Source organism: Sciurus vulgaris (assembly GCF_902686455.1).
Source record: "Sciurus vulgaris genome assembly, chromosome: 6".
Lineage (NCBI taxonomy): Eukaryota > Metazoa > Chordata > Mammalia > Rodentia > Sciuridae > Sciurus > Sciurus vulgaris.
In genome coordinates, this window is record NC_136466.1 from 114,037,661 (window position 1) to 114,056,630 (window position 18,970).

General features: G+C 42.7%; 1 protein-coding gene and 1 long non-coding RNA gene across 2 annotated transcripts in view; one reads left to right on the top strand and one right to left on the bottom strand.

The window, feature by feature from the left end:
* LOC306664408 overlaps positions 1-18,970 on the bottom strand; it is a 1,052,029-nt gene that overhangs the window by 786,514 nt on the left and 246,545 nt on the right. The window lies entirely within an intron of this gene.
* On the top strand, positions 1,377-18,762 carry F2R (coagulation factor II thrombin receptor). The gene is made up of 2 exons (XM_079144094.1): positions 1,377-1,979; positions 14,843-18,762. The coding sequence occupies exons 1-2, from the start codon at positions 1,892-1,894 to the stop codon at positions 16,036-16,038; spliced, it is 1,284 nt and encodes a 427-aa protein (XP_079000220.1). The 5' UTR covers positions 1,377-1,891; the 3' UTR covers positions 16,039-18,762.

An 18,970-nucleotide genomic window follows, 5' to 3' on the forward strand; every position in this document is an offset into this window, starting at 1 on the left:
TTCATTTTTATGTGGTGCTGAGGATTGAACCCAGTACCTCACACATGCCCGGCAATCTCTTCTACCACTGAGCCACAACCCCAGGCCACTGTAGTTCATTGATTCTAAAATGCACTTTCACGTCTAACAACGCTGAAATTGGAATGTTTCTTACAATTAATGGTATGTCCCAGGTTAACTGGCAGTTCTTTGCCTCCTTGTGACTGTAAGTTAAAATGATGAATCTTAAAGTCAATAGCATCTTAGGGTTAATGAAAAAAACAATATAATAATGGATGCAAAAATATACAATTTTGATGGTTCTCACCTACTCTTGGATATGTTTTCCTGAGAGTATTGAATCAGGGAAGATCTTAAATAGCATTATTTAACTGGGTAACTCCATAATTTATTGAGCAACTTCTATGTAAAACAAGGCATTGTGCTGTGAGGGGGCTGGAAGAATATAGGAAGAAGATGGTCTCTGCTCGTATTTTCAGAGCTCTAGTTCGAGAATGACACTATCTTCATGCAAAACTCCCTTTATAAAAAGCTGACTCTGAACTGCAGCCACCAGTGCCCTGGGTTGAGAGGCCCAGAGGTTGCGGCTGAACTTTCCAAGAAACAGCCTCTATGGGGGACCCACTTCCTTTTGCGGTCTAAAAGTTGCGCTCACCAGAGACTCAAAATAAGCTAAATGCTGAGAGCTAAACAAGCTGAGTGCTCCTCACCTCCAAGCCTAATCATCGAAGTCACCTCCAGGTCCCTGAGCGTCCCCTGCCCCAAGATTTGAATTATCCAAAGTCATAATAGCGTTGAAGAACACGTGAAGGACTCTAAAAAAAAAAATAAAAATAAAAGTCTCCAGGGCGCTTCGTCCTGTGGACATCTCTCACTTTGAAGGCGCCAGAGCACCACCCGCTGCCCAGGGCATCTCCGAAGGTGATTCCAACGGGCAATGGAAGTGAGAGGACAGCAAAAGTTACAGCCTTTCCGGAGGAAGGAAGGAAAAACTGCGCTCGGGTATGAGTTGGTTAGATGGGACAGTCGCAGTAGGTGGTGTGTCTGTGAAAGAACAAGCACCGGACTCTAAGATGTCTAATGCCGTGAAATAAAAAGAATTTTACATGTCAAACACTTGGGGACAACCCTGTCACTACACTATAAACTTTTAAATCCATTATCCCTAAATTACAGAAACAGGAACAACTCGCAAGGTTTTAGCTAAATACCAAACTTCCCAAACCGGCCACAGAGCTTGGCACGAGGTTCCGTGCGAGGAAGAAAAGTTAAGCCGCGATCCGTGGGGGCATCCTGGGCACCATGGTCCCTGCTGGCGTTGTCTGCTTCTCGGGAGGATAGTGACCGGTCAAGGAAGCAGTCTACGAACTGCACGGGTCTCCCCAGGATCCCGCCCCGCCAATCTGAGTCACTGACAGCCTCGCGGGGCAACGGCGCCCAGGGGAGACCGCGTCTTTCGGACTCCCTAGCCTGGCAGTGGCAGGCCCGGGCCGCGGAACAGCGCGCAGGGCAGTGGCGCAGCGCGCTGACCGGAGCTGCGGTGGGTAGCGGAGGTTCGGGGCAGCGGGAGTCCGGGACAGCGTGAAAGCGCACGGTGCGCGCCGGGGGGCGCCATTCCGGAATAGCTCAGTTCGCGCCGCGCGCCCGGGTCCCGCCCCCAGCTCCGTCAGCGCCCTCGCTGCGCCCTCGCAGCTGCAGTCGGACACACCGCCCGCCGTGCACACCGGGTCTCTTCTTTTTGCCCTTAGGAAGTCTTCTGCCCTCTGGCAGCAACCGGTTGCTGCACCCGGCCGGAAAAAAAGCGAGAGGGCCGGGCCCAGTCGAGCCAAGCTGCCCGCGGCGGGGCAACTGCTCGGAGCTGCACCTCGCCGACCGCGCCAGCCTCGGGACAATGGGGCCGCGGCGGCTGCTGCTGGTCGCCGCCGGCCTCAGTCTGTGCGGCCCCCTGCTGTCGGCCCGCACCAGGGCCCGCGAGCCAGGTGAGAGCAGCCGCGGGAATGGGTCGGGCAGGAGACGGAGGGACGCTGAAGCGGGCTACCTGGGTACGAGTAACGCCAGTTCCTCCGGGGGTTGCCCCTGGCAGCACCCCTGCCTCAGTTTCCATGGCAAACCACACGGATATTTGGGCTGAGATCCGGAGTCACCCCCAGTGACTTCTAGGTGGGACGTGCCACGCCAGCAAACCCCTTTCTGGGCCCCGCCGATGTCCCTTTGGACTTGATTTTTGAGGATGCAGCCGGCCTGCCACCGGGTATTGGATAGGGAGGAGGGGAGCAATTCTGGAGTAGCCTCCGCGTTGCGTTTGTCATTGTGTGGCCTGTTTTTCCCAAGACCACCCCCCAAAAAAGAAAAGGTCTCCACCAATAAAGCTTCCAGGTTTTTTTCAGTGTAAAGTGGAGAACCGCTCCTGCTGAAGTTTTGCTTTGTTGGAATTTTTTTCTTGCACCTTGTACCGGGTTGCCGGGTTTGGGGGCGAGAGGTTGCGAGGGTCGTAAAGAAAGCCCTTTTTGGGGGGCACTTTTAGCCGACAATCAGAACCAGCAGTCCCCAGCAGGGCCTTGCCGCCCGGGTATTCTGGAAGTACCCGAGACTAGGTGATAACAACGTAGCCACTGGGTGGTGAGGGTGGTTGGAAGACTTTGGTGTTTGTTACCAGGAATCCCTTCTTTCCGGATTGAGGAAATCGACCCCTCCCCAGAACCAAGCTCCCTCTGACACTACCGGATCAGTTTTTCCGAACGGAATTTCCTTTCTACTGCAAGGAGGTTACTCTCTTAGAATAAGTTCCCCACTAATAGTGTATTTTTAAGATTCTATTTGAACAAATAAATACACTTGGTTCCTTTTTTTTTTTTTTTTTTTTTTTTTTTTTTGGTTAAATGTTTTCTATTCTCCCCTGAAACCAGGCAGTGGAATTGTTTTCAGCCTATAAAAGAGCTAATTAGTAAGAAAAATGTTTTTAATTTCTTAATAGCGATAGTACTTAAGCAACTTTTTCTGGTTTTTTCGTGCAGAAGAAAATCTAGCGGGTTTTCTTGTTATCAGTCAAAGAAAGCTCACTCTATTCCTCCCACACATGAAAAGAGGACAAAGACATAGCATGTTCTCTGCTCTCTCTCTTTGTTCGGGGTGTTTGAGGGGATGCTTTTGGGATAACTTAAGAGCTCAATCAGGGGCCCAGAGTTTAGCAGCAGATAGCCATCCTGCTTGTGGAAAATAGGAACATTACTACCGTGGTATCACTATCTGGGGGAAACAGAGAACTGCTGAAAAGCCGTGGTGGTACATGATTTCACATACCATTGTGTGATTTCCTCAATTGTATTTTGGGACAAGCTCTTGACAATTCAAATTTTTGTTTGTGATTTGGAGCAAAGTGCAGGTATACACAAATGCCATCTCCACAATAACCACCCTTGCTCACAGGATCGTCCTCCAGCAAGGTGTTTGGTCCCCTTTCAGAGGTGGACTTAAAGGCTGCCAATTTCTGCCCCACTTTTTACGTTTTCCTGGAAGGATTGGTAGCATGCCAAGGGACCGCACTGATACAGATGGAGAACTGACTAAACATTGGCTAATGTATCCACACTAGATTGCGGAGCCATGTAGGGAGGGAGAAAAGAAAGAGGGACAGAAGAAGAAAAGGAGTATGTTTCAAGCCCATATCAAACCCTGGGCCAGAAGGAATTTCCCCCTTGGTTGTTTCATTTCACCCTCTCAAAAAATAAGGTAGGGCCTTATCCCCTTTTGCTCCTTCTGAAACTGAGGCCCAGAGACAGCCTTGCCAAATGGGGAAGAGAGGTTTTGGAATGGTCTTCCCATGCTAAGAGTAGGCAATAAGTGAGACTTTGTCTTTAGAAAGTTTAAAGTCGCTAATAAAATCAAACAAAAATAGGTCTGCTTCTTATATTATCACTGGCAGTTCTAAACAGTGTCTGTCATAAAATAGTGGTACAGAGACCTCTCCCACCATCCAGCAATTCCTCCCTGACCCTTGATAAGCCACGGCTGGGTAGCCAGCTCATTGCTCATGACCATCAGCTGTATGTGTTAAGGACTGTGGAACCCTTCCCGGACTGACCTTGCCCACCAGTCTGAGCTTTTGGCATTCCCTCGTCACTGTGTGGGTATCTCATCTCCCAGCTAAAACTGTAAACTTCTACTTGTCCCCATGCAGTCGAGAATAAACGTTCACTCAGCAGATACTTGTTGAGAAACTTGTAAGTTCATTAACCATTTTACATTCCGTTGGCCAAGCAATCTAGCGAGATGGTGTGAGTTGATTAAAGAGGGCCAGCATCCAAGAATGAAAAGGTGCTGTTTATGAATTTTATAAGGATCTAGAAGGTGAAAGTGTTCAAGAATAGCTAGTGGCAACTGTGGTAGAGCATACTGAGTGGCATTTTCATGTGCTGCCCTCCTACTTTCAGGGTCAAGCCCAGTTCCTTTGCAGGTAATAAGGTGTCTTTCCCTTGCAAGATGGGTTCCCAGCCTCTCTTCAGCACCCCCTATTGTATATCATCCACTTCACCAAGCCCTACCTCTACTTCCTCCCCCAAGGACCTATGCTTTCTCTGACTTCTGTCCCCGGTTCACTCCCTCTGGACCAAATGCCCTCCTCATACCTCACATAGTCGTCAGTTAAAAACTGTCTTATATGAAGCATCTGTCACAGCTGACACTTGCTTGGGTATGTTACATAGACTACTTTACTTATGGCTCAACAAACTTTTGGGTAGATGTCATCCCCAATTTACAGGTAAGGACTCTGAGACCCAGAAGGGTTAAGTCACAAATCTAGTGAGGGGTAGATTTGGGACTTGATCACAGGCCATTCTTTCCTAAGTGCAAGCTTTCTCTACCACTCCCTACAGAGAGGGAGCTATTTTGTCTCCCAACCCCTCTTAGAGTACAGGAGTAACCCCACTGTGCTCCCTGGTACCTCTGGAGGGTAATGTCTGTGCCCCAGTGACTTGGGAAGCCAGACCCAGCCCAGAGAGGAGAAGCATTTAGTAAACAGTTACGCATGAACTGTGATAGCCTGCCATTTACTTTTGTTAACCAATGATAAGAAAAGCTACAAATAGATCCCTACTCATGAAAATGCTATTAATTGACTGTTACTTTGAGATGGTGATCCTGAGCCTTCACAGAATAACCCAAAATTGGGCAGTGATTCTGCCCGAAGCAGACCAGAAAGTTCTATAAAGCATAAAGTGCTAAGTGATGTAGCTCAGTGGTAGAGCACTTGACTAGCACATGTGAAGCTCCAGTACCACAGAAAGAAAAAAGCAAGGGGGGAAAAAGCCTGACGTGAGATTTCTTAGGAACCAGCAAGAATTTTCCTACCCCAATATTTATTTATGTATTCACTTCTTGCGCTCGTGCATTTAGGCACTCTCTCCTATTGTATTCCTTGTTGGCTTTGCTTTTTTTTTTTTTTTTTTTTTAAGTACCAGGGATTGAACTCTAGGACACTCGACCACTGAGCCACATCCCCAGCCCTATTTTATATTTTATTTAGAAACAGGGTCTCACTGAGTTGCTTAGCACCTCCCTTTTGCTGAGACTGACTTAGAACTCACAATCCTCCTGCCTCAGCCTGCCCGACTGCTGGTTTTACAGCAGTGCACCACCCAACTCAGCTGCCTTTATTTTAAGGCATATTGAGATAGTATGTTGTCTCCTGATTTGCCCACCCTTACTTTGTATGGGGGAATTTTAGGGGCCTGTTCTCAACCCTCTTCCCAGAATCCTCTCACGATGGCTCTGTTGGTTGCCTTTCCACTTGCCTCTTTTTTTTTTTTTTTTTTTGTAGTCGTAGATGGACAACATGCCTTTATTTTGTTTATTTTTATGTGGTGCTAAGGATCAAATCCAGTACTTCACACATGCTAGGCAAGTGCTCTGCCACTGAGCCCCAGCCCCACTCCCTTCTTCATCTTCCACATTGAGCGTGTCTGAGGCTTCGCGTCTCAACAGTGCAGTGTGCTGTGAACACTAACTTGCTCTTTCTCAGCATCTCTGAATTTTCCCCTTCTTCAAAACGCTTCTGGCCATTCTCCTTCCTTGTGCCCTTTTGATCCTTCCCTCCTCCTGTCATTTCACCTTTGTGCCTATCACCCTCACATGCTGGAACTCAGCAGGGCCTTAAGCAGAAGGACCCCAAGACATAGGGTCCCAGGACCCTGGGTTTCTAATCCTGCCACTGTCTTCATTTTGGACACATATACTTCTTTTCTTAGGTACTCCTTTCTCTCTCTCTCTCTCTCTCCCCCCCCTTCCTCTCCCTCTCCCCCTCCATCTCTCCTCCTCCCCTCCCCCTCCCCTCTCCCTCTTTCCTTTCCTTTCTCCCTTTTTCCTTCCCTCCTGCCCACTCTCCTACCTTCATTATTTTTTTAATTCAAGTGAAATTCATGTAACAAATTAACCACTTTAAAGTATACATACAGTTCACCAACATTTAGTGCATTTTCCACATTGTACAACTACCACCTCTGCCTAGTTCCAAAATATTGTCATTGCACCAAAAAGAAACCCCATGCCATTAAGTAGTCAGTCCCCATTCTCCCTTCCATCTAGTCCCTGGAAACCACCAATTTGCTTTTTGTCTCTATGGATTTACCCTTTCTTAATATATCACATAAACAGAATCATATAATATGATCTTTTTTGCCTGGGAAACTCCCCTTTCACTAAGTTTCATGGGTACCTGGGCTCCCCTTTCCTTTGCAGATACTACCAATAACATGTAGTTGCCAGGACAGTCATTAGGAGCCACGTCCTGTTTATTTTTTAGTATGATGCTAGTTTTAGGAACTCTGCAGTTTTAACATTCAGAATTTTCTGTTTCTCTCTTTTTTGTGGTTTCTTCAATTCCACTTACTCCTTCCTCTTTTTTCTGCCCAGAATTGTCAGTAAACAGTGTTTTCTGTAGACTGAGATGTTTTTCTGGGTTTAAGCTTTCCCTTCCTGAACACTCTTCCCACATTGGCCCTGGCATGGTACTTGACAACCCATTGAAGTCAAGGTCATTTTCTCTATCCCAAGGCATTCAATGAAATTTTGTCATTTACAGTGTCATTACAGGATTTTATAGTTTTATTTTATTTCAAAAATAACTAGCCATTTGAAATGATAGAAATAATCTGTAATATGTACTTGAAAACCAATTTAATTTATATAACTTTAAGAAAGGACATTATATAACCTATTTATATTTTGAGTGTACAATAAATTGGAAGTCAGATATTGTAGTACTATAGAAGTGTTTAATCTTTTTTTTTTTTTTCCTAATCAACATGAACTGTAAGAAATGTACTTTATGTTGTGATACAGTCCAGGTGGGTGTACAATAAATATGCTTAGATCATCATATTATACATATAGATATGAAGCAAAAGTTTTGCCAAACAGTTCTCACCTTTACTATATGATTTACATTCCAATATTTTCTACACTATTCTTTAAAAAAAAAAAAAAAACATGCATATACTGGTCATAGTGGTGCACACATATAGTCCCAGTTACTCAGGAGTCTGAGGCAGGATTGCTGATCCCAAGAGTTCAAGACCAACCTGGGAAACATAGTGAAACCCCCATCTAAAAAGAAAAAAACACTCATTGCAGCCTTATTAATTAATCAATAAATTTCATAGACACTGCTGTGCTTCTACCATAATTTAAAACATTGTGCAGCAAGTATGATGAATTGTTCCTTGGTAGCAGAATCAAAAGCCTTATTAACTTTACAAGAAGATCTCTGCTTCCCCAAGGTGAAGTTTGTGATTGTTCCTATCACATCTAGGACCTAATTTATTTGAGCTCAGGTTTACAAACTGCAGAAGGACTTGGGCCGGGGTAGGGGGCAGAGACTGATGGAGCCCTGGATGAACAGGTGAGATCAGTAACACCCTTAAATGTGAATTATATTCCTTTCAGCTTGCTGTCCTGTTGGAGAGCGGAGATCTAAGGAACTGTATCTGTGGGTGGAGAACAGACCTGGAGGGATGGGGAAAACCAGGAAATGAGTGGTTTCTAGGAAGGCCTGCTAGCATCCTAACCCCAGGTCAGGCTCCGGCCTCCAGCCACTACAGGCATGAACCCCACACACTTCCCTTATGTGCCCTTGTGTCTGCTATGTTCTTGCATACACCTACATTTATTTCCTGTAACCTTTCCCACTGCCAGCTTCCTCCTAGGCTTGCTTACCTGAGTTTCCAGAAGAACCCCTGCTCCTGGATGTGGCTTGGGAGGAGAGGCAGCCTCCGTTACGGCAGCCCCATCTTGGCCCTGTCGCCAGTGTTTACTGTATTCTACCTCTAGTTGTGCTTTTTTTGCAGCAGAGATTTTTGTTCACTCACTGCTCTTGCTTCTGCCCCATCTAGAACAATACTTTAAATATTTGTTTTTCTTGGTTCATGTGCTTGAACATATCCACACTACATTTGTCCTGACTATAAAGGCTGAATTGTTCGCACGTGGTTGGTGTGGTAGCCAAGGCCAGCAGGACTTCAGAATGCCCAGGCAGTAACTCTGGGCATCATCACCATGAAGTATACACATCCATACACCATCTTGCATATTTGAGCAGGAATTGGTATGGATGTACTACCTGTAAATCAAACTTTATGGTCTGTAGTACGATTTTCTCTAGAACCATTACTTCTTCCTCGGGATCATCTCCAAACTGGCCAAACTGTACATCATTTTTAAAAACTACAAACTGGTTTTTTTTGTTGTTGTTGTTGTTTTTGTTTGTTTGTTTTTTTGCAGTGCTGGAGATTGAACCCAGGGCCTTGTGCTTGCGAGGCAAGCACTCTACCAACTGAGCTATCTCCCCAGCCCCTACAAGCTGTTTTGATGATATCTTTATCTTTATGGGGTTTTTTTGGTTTTTTTTTTTGTTTTTTTGGTGTTTCTTCTACTTTCCCAGCCAGAGAGAGACAAGAAGCTCCTTGGGAATTTCTTGAAGGAATGAAACATACAGAAGCGGTGAAAATAAATTATTCCAAATGCCAGGGTGTCATAGTGTAGCCCCAAACATGAGCCCACATCAAAGATGAACCTAGCTTCCTCTTCAGTGGTACTGGGCCTCGGTGGTTGAATCGAGTCCTTCAAGTTGTGAGGGTATTTGAGCCAAGTCTTTCTTTCTTTTTTTTTTTTTTTTTTTTTTTTGTGGTGCTGGGGATTGAACCCAGGGCCTCATGCTTGCAAGGCAAGCACTCTGCCAACTGAGCTATATCCCCAACCCTGAGCCAAGTCTTTCTTATCCCAGTACCAACATGGTTTTGTGTGGTCCAGGTTTGCTGATGTTACTAAAGGGCTTGGATTTTCTTTCTTCTCCTTCGTTTATTGAAGTAAACTTGATCTTTCCAAAAGGTTATCTAAAAACTTTAGAATCCCCTTGGCTCAGTCAAGTCCCTTAACGAAGTCTCTCCTTGCTGACTGCAGCCATCTTGAATATCATTGGGTTTTTTAGGGTTTGGTTTTGTTTTTTTCATACACCAATTTCTCTGTATTCCAGAAAAGGCTTTGAAGAGTTGGTATCAATTGAATTCTCCAAATGTAAATGAAAACATTCGAGAAACTTCTCCTTCAGAACTAAAACAAACAAAAAAATCCTTACCCTTAATTTTTAGTGACAAATAAGTAGCCTAAAATATGTTTTGCTTTTTTTTAAACTTTAATATGAAAGTTATCAAACCTACTCCAAAATGAGCAATGTAAGTAACCTCCCATGACCATTATCCAGCTACAGCATAATTTACATGATCAGTCTTGTTTTATCTATACCCTCCCTTACTTTTCCTCCTCCCCCAACTGGAGAATTTTAAAGTAAATCTCAGACATTATATCATTTTTTCCTTAAATACATCAGCACTTATCTCTAGAGATTAGAACTCTTTTTTTTCACATAAATGCAATACCATGATAATACCTTAAAGAATGAACAATTCCTTAGTATCACATATTATTCTGGGTATATCCAAATTTTTCTGATGTCTCACAAATGTCTGTCAACAGTTTGTTAGTTCAAATCAGGATCAGAGAAGGTCCGTTATTGCATTTCATCCTTACGTCTCATAAATCTCTAAATCTGTAACTGTCTCCTATTCTCTCACTCTTTTGGGGAGCAGAGGCAGTACTGGGGATCAAACTCAGTAAGCACATTCTTACCCCTTTTTTATTGTTGTTTATTTATAAAGAAACTGAGGCATCCTGCATACCAGATCTGGTGACTGCAGCTTGAACTTATGGATCTTAACATACATGATGTTTCAATTCACTTTCACCATTAATCTTTTGGTGATCAAGTCGTCACTTCTTTAGCCAATGAGATTCCCTTTGGTTTGACTTCACAGTCTTTCTAACCTAACCCTAATATTCTTTGAAGGTATGTAAGGCTTAGTTTGTGTATTTCCTACTTCAGATCTGAAACCAGATTCTTTAAGGAGCACGGGTTCTTGCCATTGGAGAGTGGTATTTGTTTGAATTAGAGGGAGTGCAACATTCCAGCGAGGCTGCTGTTCTCCACTTGATGGACTTAGTATGTTTTTGTTATGTTTCTGGCGTCCTCCTCTTCATTTCTGATTAGCACATGTTTCACTTTTGAAAAGTGCAAGGCACAACTGGCCTACTCTTTGTGGGAATGTGGTCAGGGTCCTAGGACTTCTGCTTGGTTAATTCCCTAAAAGCATGAACTCTGAGGGTCAGAACTCTGAGTCACAGCCAGGGCCAGCTGTTGTGGGCATGGTATCAATCCCAGGATCAAACGGGACATTAAAAAAGCATCTATTCACCACTCTGCTTCCAGGCCAGATCCCATCAAAGCCAGAAAAGGCATTGCCTGACTCACAAATTTTAAGTCTCCAGAGTTAGTCCATATTTAAGTTTGTAATTTGCTGTATTCAATAATAATACCACTGTAGAACGGGGTGGATGGCACATTTATAATCCCATCAACTCCCAAGGCTGAGGCAGGATGATCACAAGTTAGAGGGCAGCCTCAGCAACTTGGGGGTGGAATGGGGGAGCTGGGGATGTAGCTCAGTGGTTGAAGGGCTTCTGGGTTCAAGACCCAGTGCCACCAAAACAACAAAAGCACTCTAGAAGCATTTAGAGAACCTATATTAAGTAAAACTTAGCAAGAAGTATGAGAACTAAATTTTGTTTTTATGTTGAAACCATAGCTTAACAGAAACCAAGGATGAATTACAAGTCTTTTGGCTCACTGACATTCACTTTCTTCCTGACCACTGAGCTGTGCTAGGACAGTAGGAAAAGGAGGTATGCAAACTCGAATTTCAGCCTGAGGAACTTGAGCTAGTTAGAAGTATCTAGTCACCTTGCTTAGTTTGGATTTTTTTTTTTTTTTTTTTGCTGTTGTGTGTGTATATATATATATATATTTTTTTTTTTTTGAGGGGGAGGTTTTAGCATTCTTTAATTTCACAAAAATATAAAATATCAAGCCTAAAAAACAAGAAAAGGGTAGTACCTTATACAGTGATATTTAATCAAGGGATTATGCATGCCTCCTGGGTTCTAGCTTACCCAAATTGCATGTTTTCATGGGTATCATGTTCCTGTCACAAATACTGTGTTGCCCAACAAATACGTATTACTAAATACAGAGTTAAGCCTAGTGACAATTTTATTTCTGGATTCAGTGATAGTATCTAAGAAATTTAGTATTCAGTAATTTTCAAAATCATCTTGATTCACATGTGTGTGCACACACATGTGCATGTTCATGTGCAGTTTTTTGTTTTTTTTTTTTTGTTGTTGTCGTTGTTGTTGTTTTTTCCCCCTCTCTGCATCACAAAAGTCCTCAGTCTGGTCAGGCTTACAAAACTGCAGTGGCAAATCACATTCTCTTAAAGATTCCTCTGGTCAGTGTTTACAGATACATGTTTTTGTGTTAATAAAGTGTCAGAACACACTCATTCTTTTCTTTCGGCTCCCACACATTCATCATGACCTTGAGGGTAGCTTCACATTCCAGAGGGGCTATCAAATGTTAGGGTCAAGGTTAATACAGAGGAAGTCAGTTACATCACAGAGGAAAGAAAGTGATATATCTAGAAAAGGCTGTAAATTTGAAAGTTTGATTTATAGCTCAGAACCCTAAGGTATATACTTTTTATTTAATTTTTTTAGTTATAGATGGACACAAGACCTTTATTTTATTTATTTATTTTTATGTAGTACTAAGGATCCAATCCAGTGCTCACACATGCTAGGCAAGCACTCTACCACTGAGCTATGCCACCAGTCCCCTAAGTTTTATATTTTACAAACCTGTTCATTCCCTTATCATGCGGAAAAACTAAATATTACTAAGTAGGGAGCAAGGGGATCCTGGACCCCATTGGAGGGACAGGTACTGGGGATTGAACCCAGAGGCACTTAGCCACTGATCCACATTGCCAGCCCTTTCCATTTTGTTATTTTGAGACAGGGTCTCAGTAAGTTTCTGAGGCTTGTCTTAAACTTGGAATCCTTTTGCCTCAGCCTCCCAAGTTACTGGGATTATAGGCATGCACCACCATGCCCAGCTAGACTTTCTTTTAACTTAAAATAGTTAAGTAAACAAAAGAGTTGAGTCTAAAAGCATGCTACATGAAGTGGGAGAAGATAATAATAGTTTCTTATATTTCTTAATTTTTGTAGTTTTCAAAGTGAGTTCATGTCCTGTTTCACATAGGTTGTTCCAGCTGCCAGATGTGTAGCCCAGATAGGTACTGGAATCCCATTTTAATGATTCCGAGCTGCATTCAGAGAGATTAAGTGGCTCCTGGCAGAGCCAGTATTAGAATGCAAATATGTGACAAATACAGGCAAAGCACTGTTCGGGAGATTCAGAGATTAATAGGAATAATTCTTATCCTTGAGGAACAATCTAGAGGCGTATGTACTGAAACGTGCCACTGGAAGCATTTGACCCTTCCCTGTTGTTACAGAAGAAGGGCCCACCAAGTTGCAGAGGCAGCCACAGAGGTCCTTGCTTACTGTTTCTTGTAATCATGCTGGAAAGATTTCAGGCATGTTGATCTGAGTAGCAGCACTGTGTTTGTTAGAAGGAATAGAAAAGGGGTAAAGAGCCCTCTTAAGGAAGAGAATGGGCCTCTCAGAGAGGAGAGGGATGGTATGACCTTCCTGCCCTCCTGTTTTATTGGGGGAACCAAGGAAGTTTCCAGAGAGTCCTGCCCAAGTCTACCTCTTGCCTTCTGACAACAGGATTGGGTCAGACTTTGAAGGCCCCCTTGTGCATGGTATTATCACATGGAGGGAAGATTTTACTATTGTGATGACATGCTAAAGATTCAGGGCAACTCTGGGTCACTTTGGCGTATGCTGGCCCATTCTAGTTGGAATGTTCTTATAGATGTTTATGGATAGGGGGAATTATCCTATCTCCTTGAGCCGTGGAATCTGGTCTATGTAAAGGACACAAAAGTCCCATCTCCCACCCCTCTGCTTCAGGGTAACTTGTGTTCTTTTCTTTCAGCAGGGAGGAGCCTTTCAGGCCTCCATTTCTCTTGAAGGTAATAGGTTATTCTTGAAGAACGTAACATATCCTGTTGACATAAACCAGACAGGGCTTCAAATAAATTATTTATAGAAGAAAACGTGTGGGGGCCAGTTCACTAGGTCCAGTTTATAGAATTATCCCCTTAACCTTATGTTCCCACTACTCATATCTGTTACCTGTCACCCATGACCAGTTTCCTGCCAGGCTGTCCATTCACACTCAGAGGACCACACATGACCTTGCTGAGGTGGTTTGACCCCCACCTCTCACTGCCATGCTACTGTCTCTGAGTTGAGACAGTAGCTGCTCTAACTTTACCCTTCAAGTTGGAAATCGATGTTGACATATTTGACTTTATTTTCCAACTTAAGAATTTCCATTTGTTAGTTCATTTTGGTATTTCCTATTTTTTTATTCATTTCAGATAAAAGTTCACATCATTGTGATACGTCCTTTAAATTCTTGGTAATTTCAACATTCATGTCATCTCAAGATTGGGTTTCCATTGATTGTTCTTTTTGCTTGAGAATGGGTCACACTTTATTTGCAAAAAGCCTGGTTGGCCTGGCATGTGCCTTGAGACATGCAGCATTCTAGAGCAAAGCCAAGGCCACTCGCCTGGTATAAATGGCCAAGAACACCTACGGCAGTGCTGACCTCCTCAGGAAGGAGGCAGAATGATGACTAAGGTGACAGAGACCTTGTGGGTTTATGACAGCTAACCTGAAGGGCGGCGGTGAGGACCCAGATACGTATGAGAGATTTGGGCATCCTGCTATGTAAGCAAAGTAAATACAGCAGAGGAAAACTACTGTCCCATGGACAGCGGTCTTAGAGTTGGGGGTCCTGGGTCAATGTGTCTCAAGTTCTGTAGCATTTTTCAGTTAACACTGGGTTTCACAGGATGACACAAACTAACTGGTGAAAATGTGTACGTGAAGGCGTACGGAGGAAAGAGGTCATAGAAGCCCATTGTGTCATTTGCATACGTAGACACAAGGCAGTACAGAAGAGAACACTGCTGGAGTCCTCCATGTCAGGGACTTGGCCTTTCTGAAAATATATCATTCACCTTATTTCCTCTGGGGCACAGAGTTTTAAAAGTGTTAGCTTCTATCAAAACAGAACATTGTACCATATTTCGAATTAGCTTGTTCTCTAATAAAACCTACTGTCTATCTGTGCATGAACTGGTCTTTACCACCCGCTCTGCTAGGAAGAAAACAGCAAGCAAAACTAAATGTGTCCTTTACTTACCTCTTTTGCCTTTTTAGTTTATTCATTTTTAAAATTTTTCTTTTTCAGAGTCCCAAGCAACAAATGCTACTATGAATCCCCGGTCATTTTTTCTCAGGAATTCCAATGACAGATTTGAACTCTTCCCGTTGGGAGAGGATGAAGAGAAAAATGAAAGTGCACTCACCGAAGACAGAATCGTCTCCCTCAATAAAAGCCGTCCTCTTCAAAAACCAGCCCCTGCGTTCATCTCAGAAGATGCCTCAGGGTACCTGACCAGCCCCTGGTTGACTCTCTTTATCCCCTCCGTTTACACCTGCGTGTTCGTCACCAGCCTTCCCCTAAACATCATGGCCATCGCTGTGTTCATCCTGAAGATGAAGGTCAAGAAGCCGGCTGTGGTGTACATGTTGCACCTAGCCGCAGCCGACGTGCTCTTTGTGTCCGTGCTGCCCTTTAAGATCAGCTATTACTTCTCCAGCAGTGACTGGAAATTCGGGTCTGAAATGTGTCGCTTTGCCACTGCAGCGTTTTACTGTAACATGTACGCCTCCATCATGCTCATGACAGTCATAAGCATTGACCGGTTCCTGGCTGTGGTGTATCCCATCCAGTCCCTCTCCTGGCGCACGCTGGGAAGGGCTTCCTTCACTTGTCTGGCCATTTGGGCTTTGGCCATTGTAGGGGTGGTGCCTCTTCTCCTAAAGGAGCAGACCACCCAGGTCCCAGGACTCAACATCACCACCTGTCATGATGTGCTCAATGAAACGGTGCTCGAAGGCTTTTACGCCTATTACTTCTCAGCCTTCTCGGCTGTCTTCTTTTTTGTGCCATTGATCATTTCTACAGTCTGCTATGTGTCTATCATTCGCTGTCTTAGCTCTTCCGCAGTTACCAACCGGAGCAAGAAGTCTCGGGCTTTGTTCTTGTCTGCTACTGTTTTCTGCATCTTTATCATCTGCTTTGGACCCACAAATGTCCTCCTGATTATGCATTACTTATTCCTCTCTCATAACCCTGCCACAGAGGCTGCCTACTTTGCTTACCTCCTCTGTGTCTGTGTCAGCAGCATAAGCTGTTGCATTGATCCCTTGATCTACTACTATGCTTCCTCTGAGTGCCAGAGGCACCTCTACAGTATCTTATGCTGTAAAGAAAGTTCTGATCCCAACAGTTACAACAGCAGTGGTCAATTGATGGCAAGTAAAATGGATACGTGCTCTAGTCACCTGAATAATAGCATATACAAAAAGCTGTTAACTTAGGAAAAGGGACAGCTGGAAATATGAGTGTGAAATGTGCTCCTTTGCCACTACAGCATATTACTCCATCATGCTCATGACCATTATAAACATTGACTTAAAAAGAAAAGGTTAAAAAGTGAATAACCCGGGGATTCTGTCAGTCCCTTGAAAAACTGCTTCACCATCAAAAACAACCAAGGTATCATTTGCATGTCAGCTTCCTAAGAGAGCCACCAAGCATATATATTGCTTAATTATCAGTAAAGGTAACAGGAATAGAAAACAGTGTTACTCCAAGGGAGTATTGCCAGTGCTACAATAACTGAATGCCACTTTTTGATATTTCTAGGTGACTTATGTACATATGTATATATGCACAAATACATATTATTTGCAGTGCAGTATGAAATAGGCACTTGGAAGCCCACATTTTATTCCCAGCATTTATGGAAATAATCTCTGATTCTCTGAATTAATATGCAAAAAGTCTAGGTTGGTATAGTTTAGCCCTGGACATCTAAAGATGTTCATCAGTAGTGAGGAGTTCCATAGTTTGGACTGACTGACACAGCTTTTTGCAAATAAGTGCGTTTTGAAATTGTTCGGCAGCAATGTGTAAGTCATGGAAGGATAAGGTTTGATATTATCTCTGTAGAAAATTTCTAGTTTTTCATTTTAAATGTATCAAAGTTTGAATTCTTATCTAAAATTATCAAAAAAGATGAAAAACTCATTTTGATATGGGTAACATTTTTGACATTTTATGCACAGTAAACATGAACCAAAACTGAGCATAAATCCCACTAGTGACTGTAAACTGCCTTTGGAGCTGCCCACCCCGAGAGCTGCACATGACCTCCCCCTGGAAGACTCCCAGCAGCAGAAGCATGGCGCAGCTGCACGTTGGCCAGAAACCCTCCAGATGAGCCTCCCAGGGGTTGGCTAGGAACTGATCACATCTATTGAAAATCAGCAAAGCAGGATGACATCCTGGGAGGTAATAAGTATGCAAGACTTTTCTGCCCATTTTCAGGAACAGAGGAAGAAGGCATGCTCATGTCAAGTAGGTGTCCTGCCAGGTTGGCTCATTGGGAAGCACCTGGGCACTCTGATAAGTACCAGGCCTGCAGAACATATAAGACTAAGACCTGTCCTCAGAAAAGCAAAGTAGAAGGCACATAGCTACAGTGTGATGTACGTGTAATAATTATGTCATTATATATATATAAAAGTGTTTTAATCAGATGTCAGCAAGCATCATCGTTCACACAATCAAGCCTATCATCTAAAGAACTTTGAACATTTGGGTTTCTACTTCCTGTGGTTATAATTTAAAATGAAAACACAGAAAGTATATGTTTTTTAAATAAGTCAGTCTACATTAATTTGATACTATTTATTTATAAATGTTTTGTTCAATAAGATGCTCAAGTGAACTATCTCTTTCTCTCTCTCTCTCTCTCTCTCTCTCTCTCTCTCTCTCTCTCTCTCTCTCTCTCTCTCTCTCTCTCTCTCTTTCACACACACACACACACACACACACAATTTTTTTCATTGTTTTTTAATGGTACTGGCAATTGAACCCAGAGCCTTGCGCTTGCTAGACAAGTGCACTGCCACTGAGCTACATCCCCAGCCCTTTATTTAAATTTTATTTTGAGACAGGTTCTCACTAACTTGCCCAGGCTGGCCTCACACTTTGGTCCTCCTGCCTCAGCCTCCTGAGTACCTTTATAGGCATGTGCTGTCACACCAGGGCTTCAACTTTTTAAAAATAATTTATGTCAGTCTAGTTAGAAATAAAAGAAGAAAATGGGATTGACATTGAAATCTAGGAAAATTATTCTATATTTTCCATTCACTTTCCTTAAGAATTAATGGAATGTTTATAAAAGCATTTTTTAAACTTTTTATTTGTTCTAATTAGTAGTACATGACAGTAGGATGCATATACGCATGTTGGTAGATCATACATAAATGGAATGTAATTTCTCATTTTTCTGATTGTACATATTGCAGGATCACATCAGTCATGCAGTCATATATGTACGTGAGTTAGTAATGCCTGTTTCACTCCACTATCCTTCCTACCCCCACACCCTTCCTCTCCCTTCACTCCCCTCTACCTAATATAAAGTAACTCTGTTCTTTCCTACCCACCCCCATTGTGAATTAGCATCTGCATATCAGAGAAAACATTCGGCCTTTAGTTTTTTGGGTCTGGCTTATAAAAGCACTTTTTAAACCCATCATAATCATAGAACATAAAGAGTCTTTTATGCGTTTGACAAAGTAATCTGAAAATTTGGTTGAAATATATCCTTTTTTTGATTTATCAAAATGCATAAAAGCATTCTGTCATGTATAACTAAGAAAATATTTTTAAAAATTAAAAAAAAATTGGTAGCATTTTAAACAAAAAAAAAGTGGAAAAATGGAAAAGTTGCAAGGTAAATGTTTATCTATTTAAAAGAGCAAAGTATTTCCGAATATAGAATAATTTACATAAAAGTAATATAACAGTATTGTAAGTAGAAGTTAGTACTTATTAACTAGTTACCATATTCGTTTAATCTAAAACAGTAGAGATTTATTATCTTTGTTTATTCAGCCTATACATATTAAAATACCTCTGAGTTAATATGACCATTATTACTGTACTTATAAAACATTTCAATTTTTATGTTCGCTCTTTTTCAAAAACATTATGTAACCTATATTAATAAACATGAAAATTTTGCTTGATATCTGTGTGGAATAGTTAATTGTTTCTTTTGGGTCCTGGCCAGATGGCACACTTGAAAAGTTTAACTGAAGAGAGCATTTAGTGAAGAGTGATTTGCAGAGGTATGGGCAGAGTTAAGGAAACCTACAGGGGTTGGTTAAGTCTCCAGAGACTAACAGGGAAAGCTATTACCGCCCCAGGTCCCGGAGGGTAGAGGCAGGAATACAT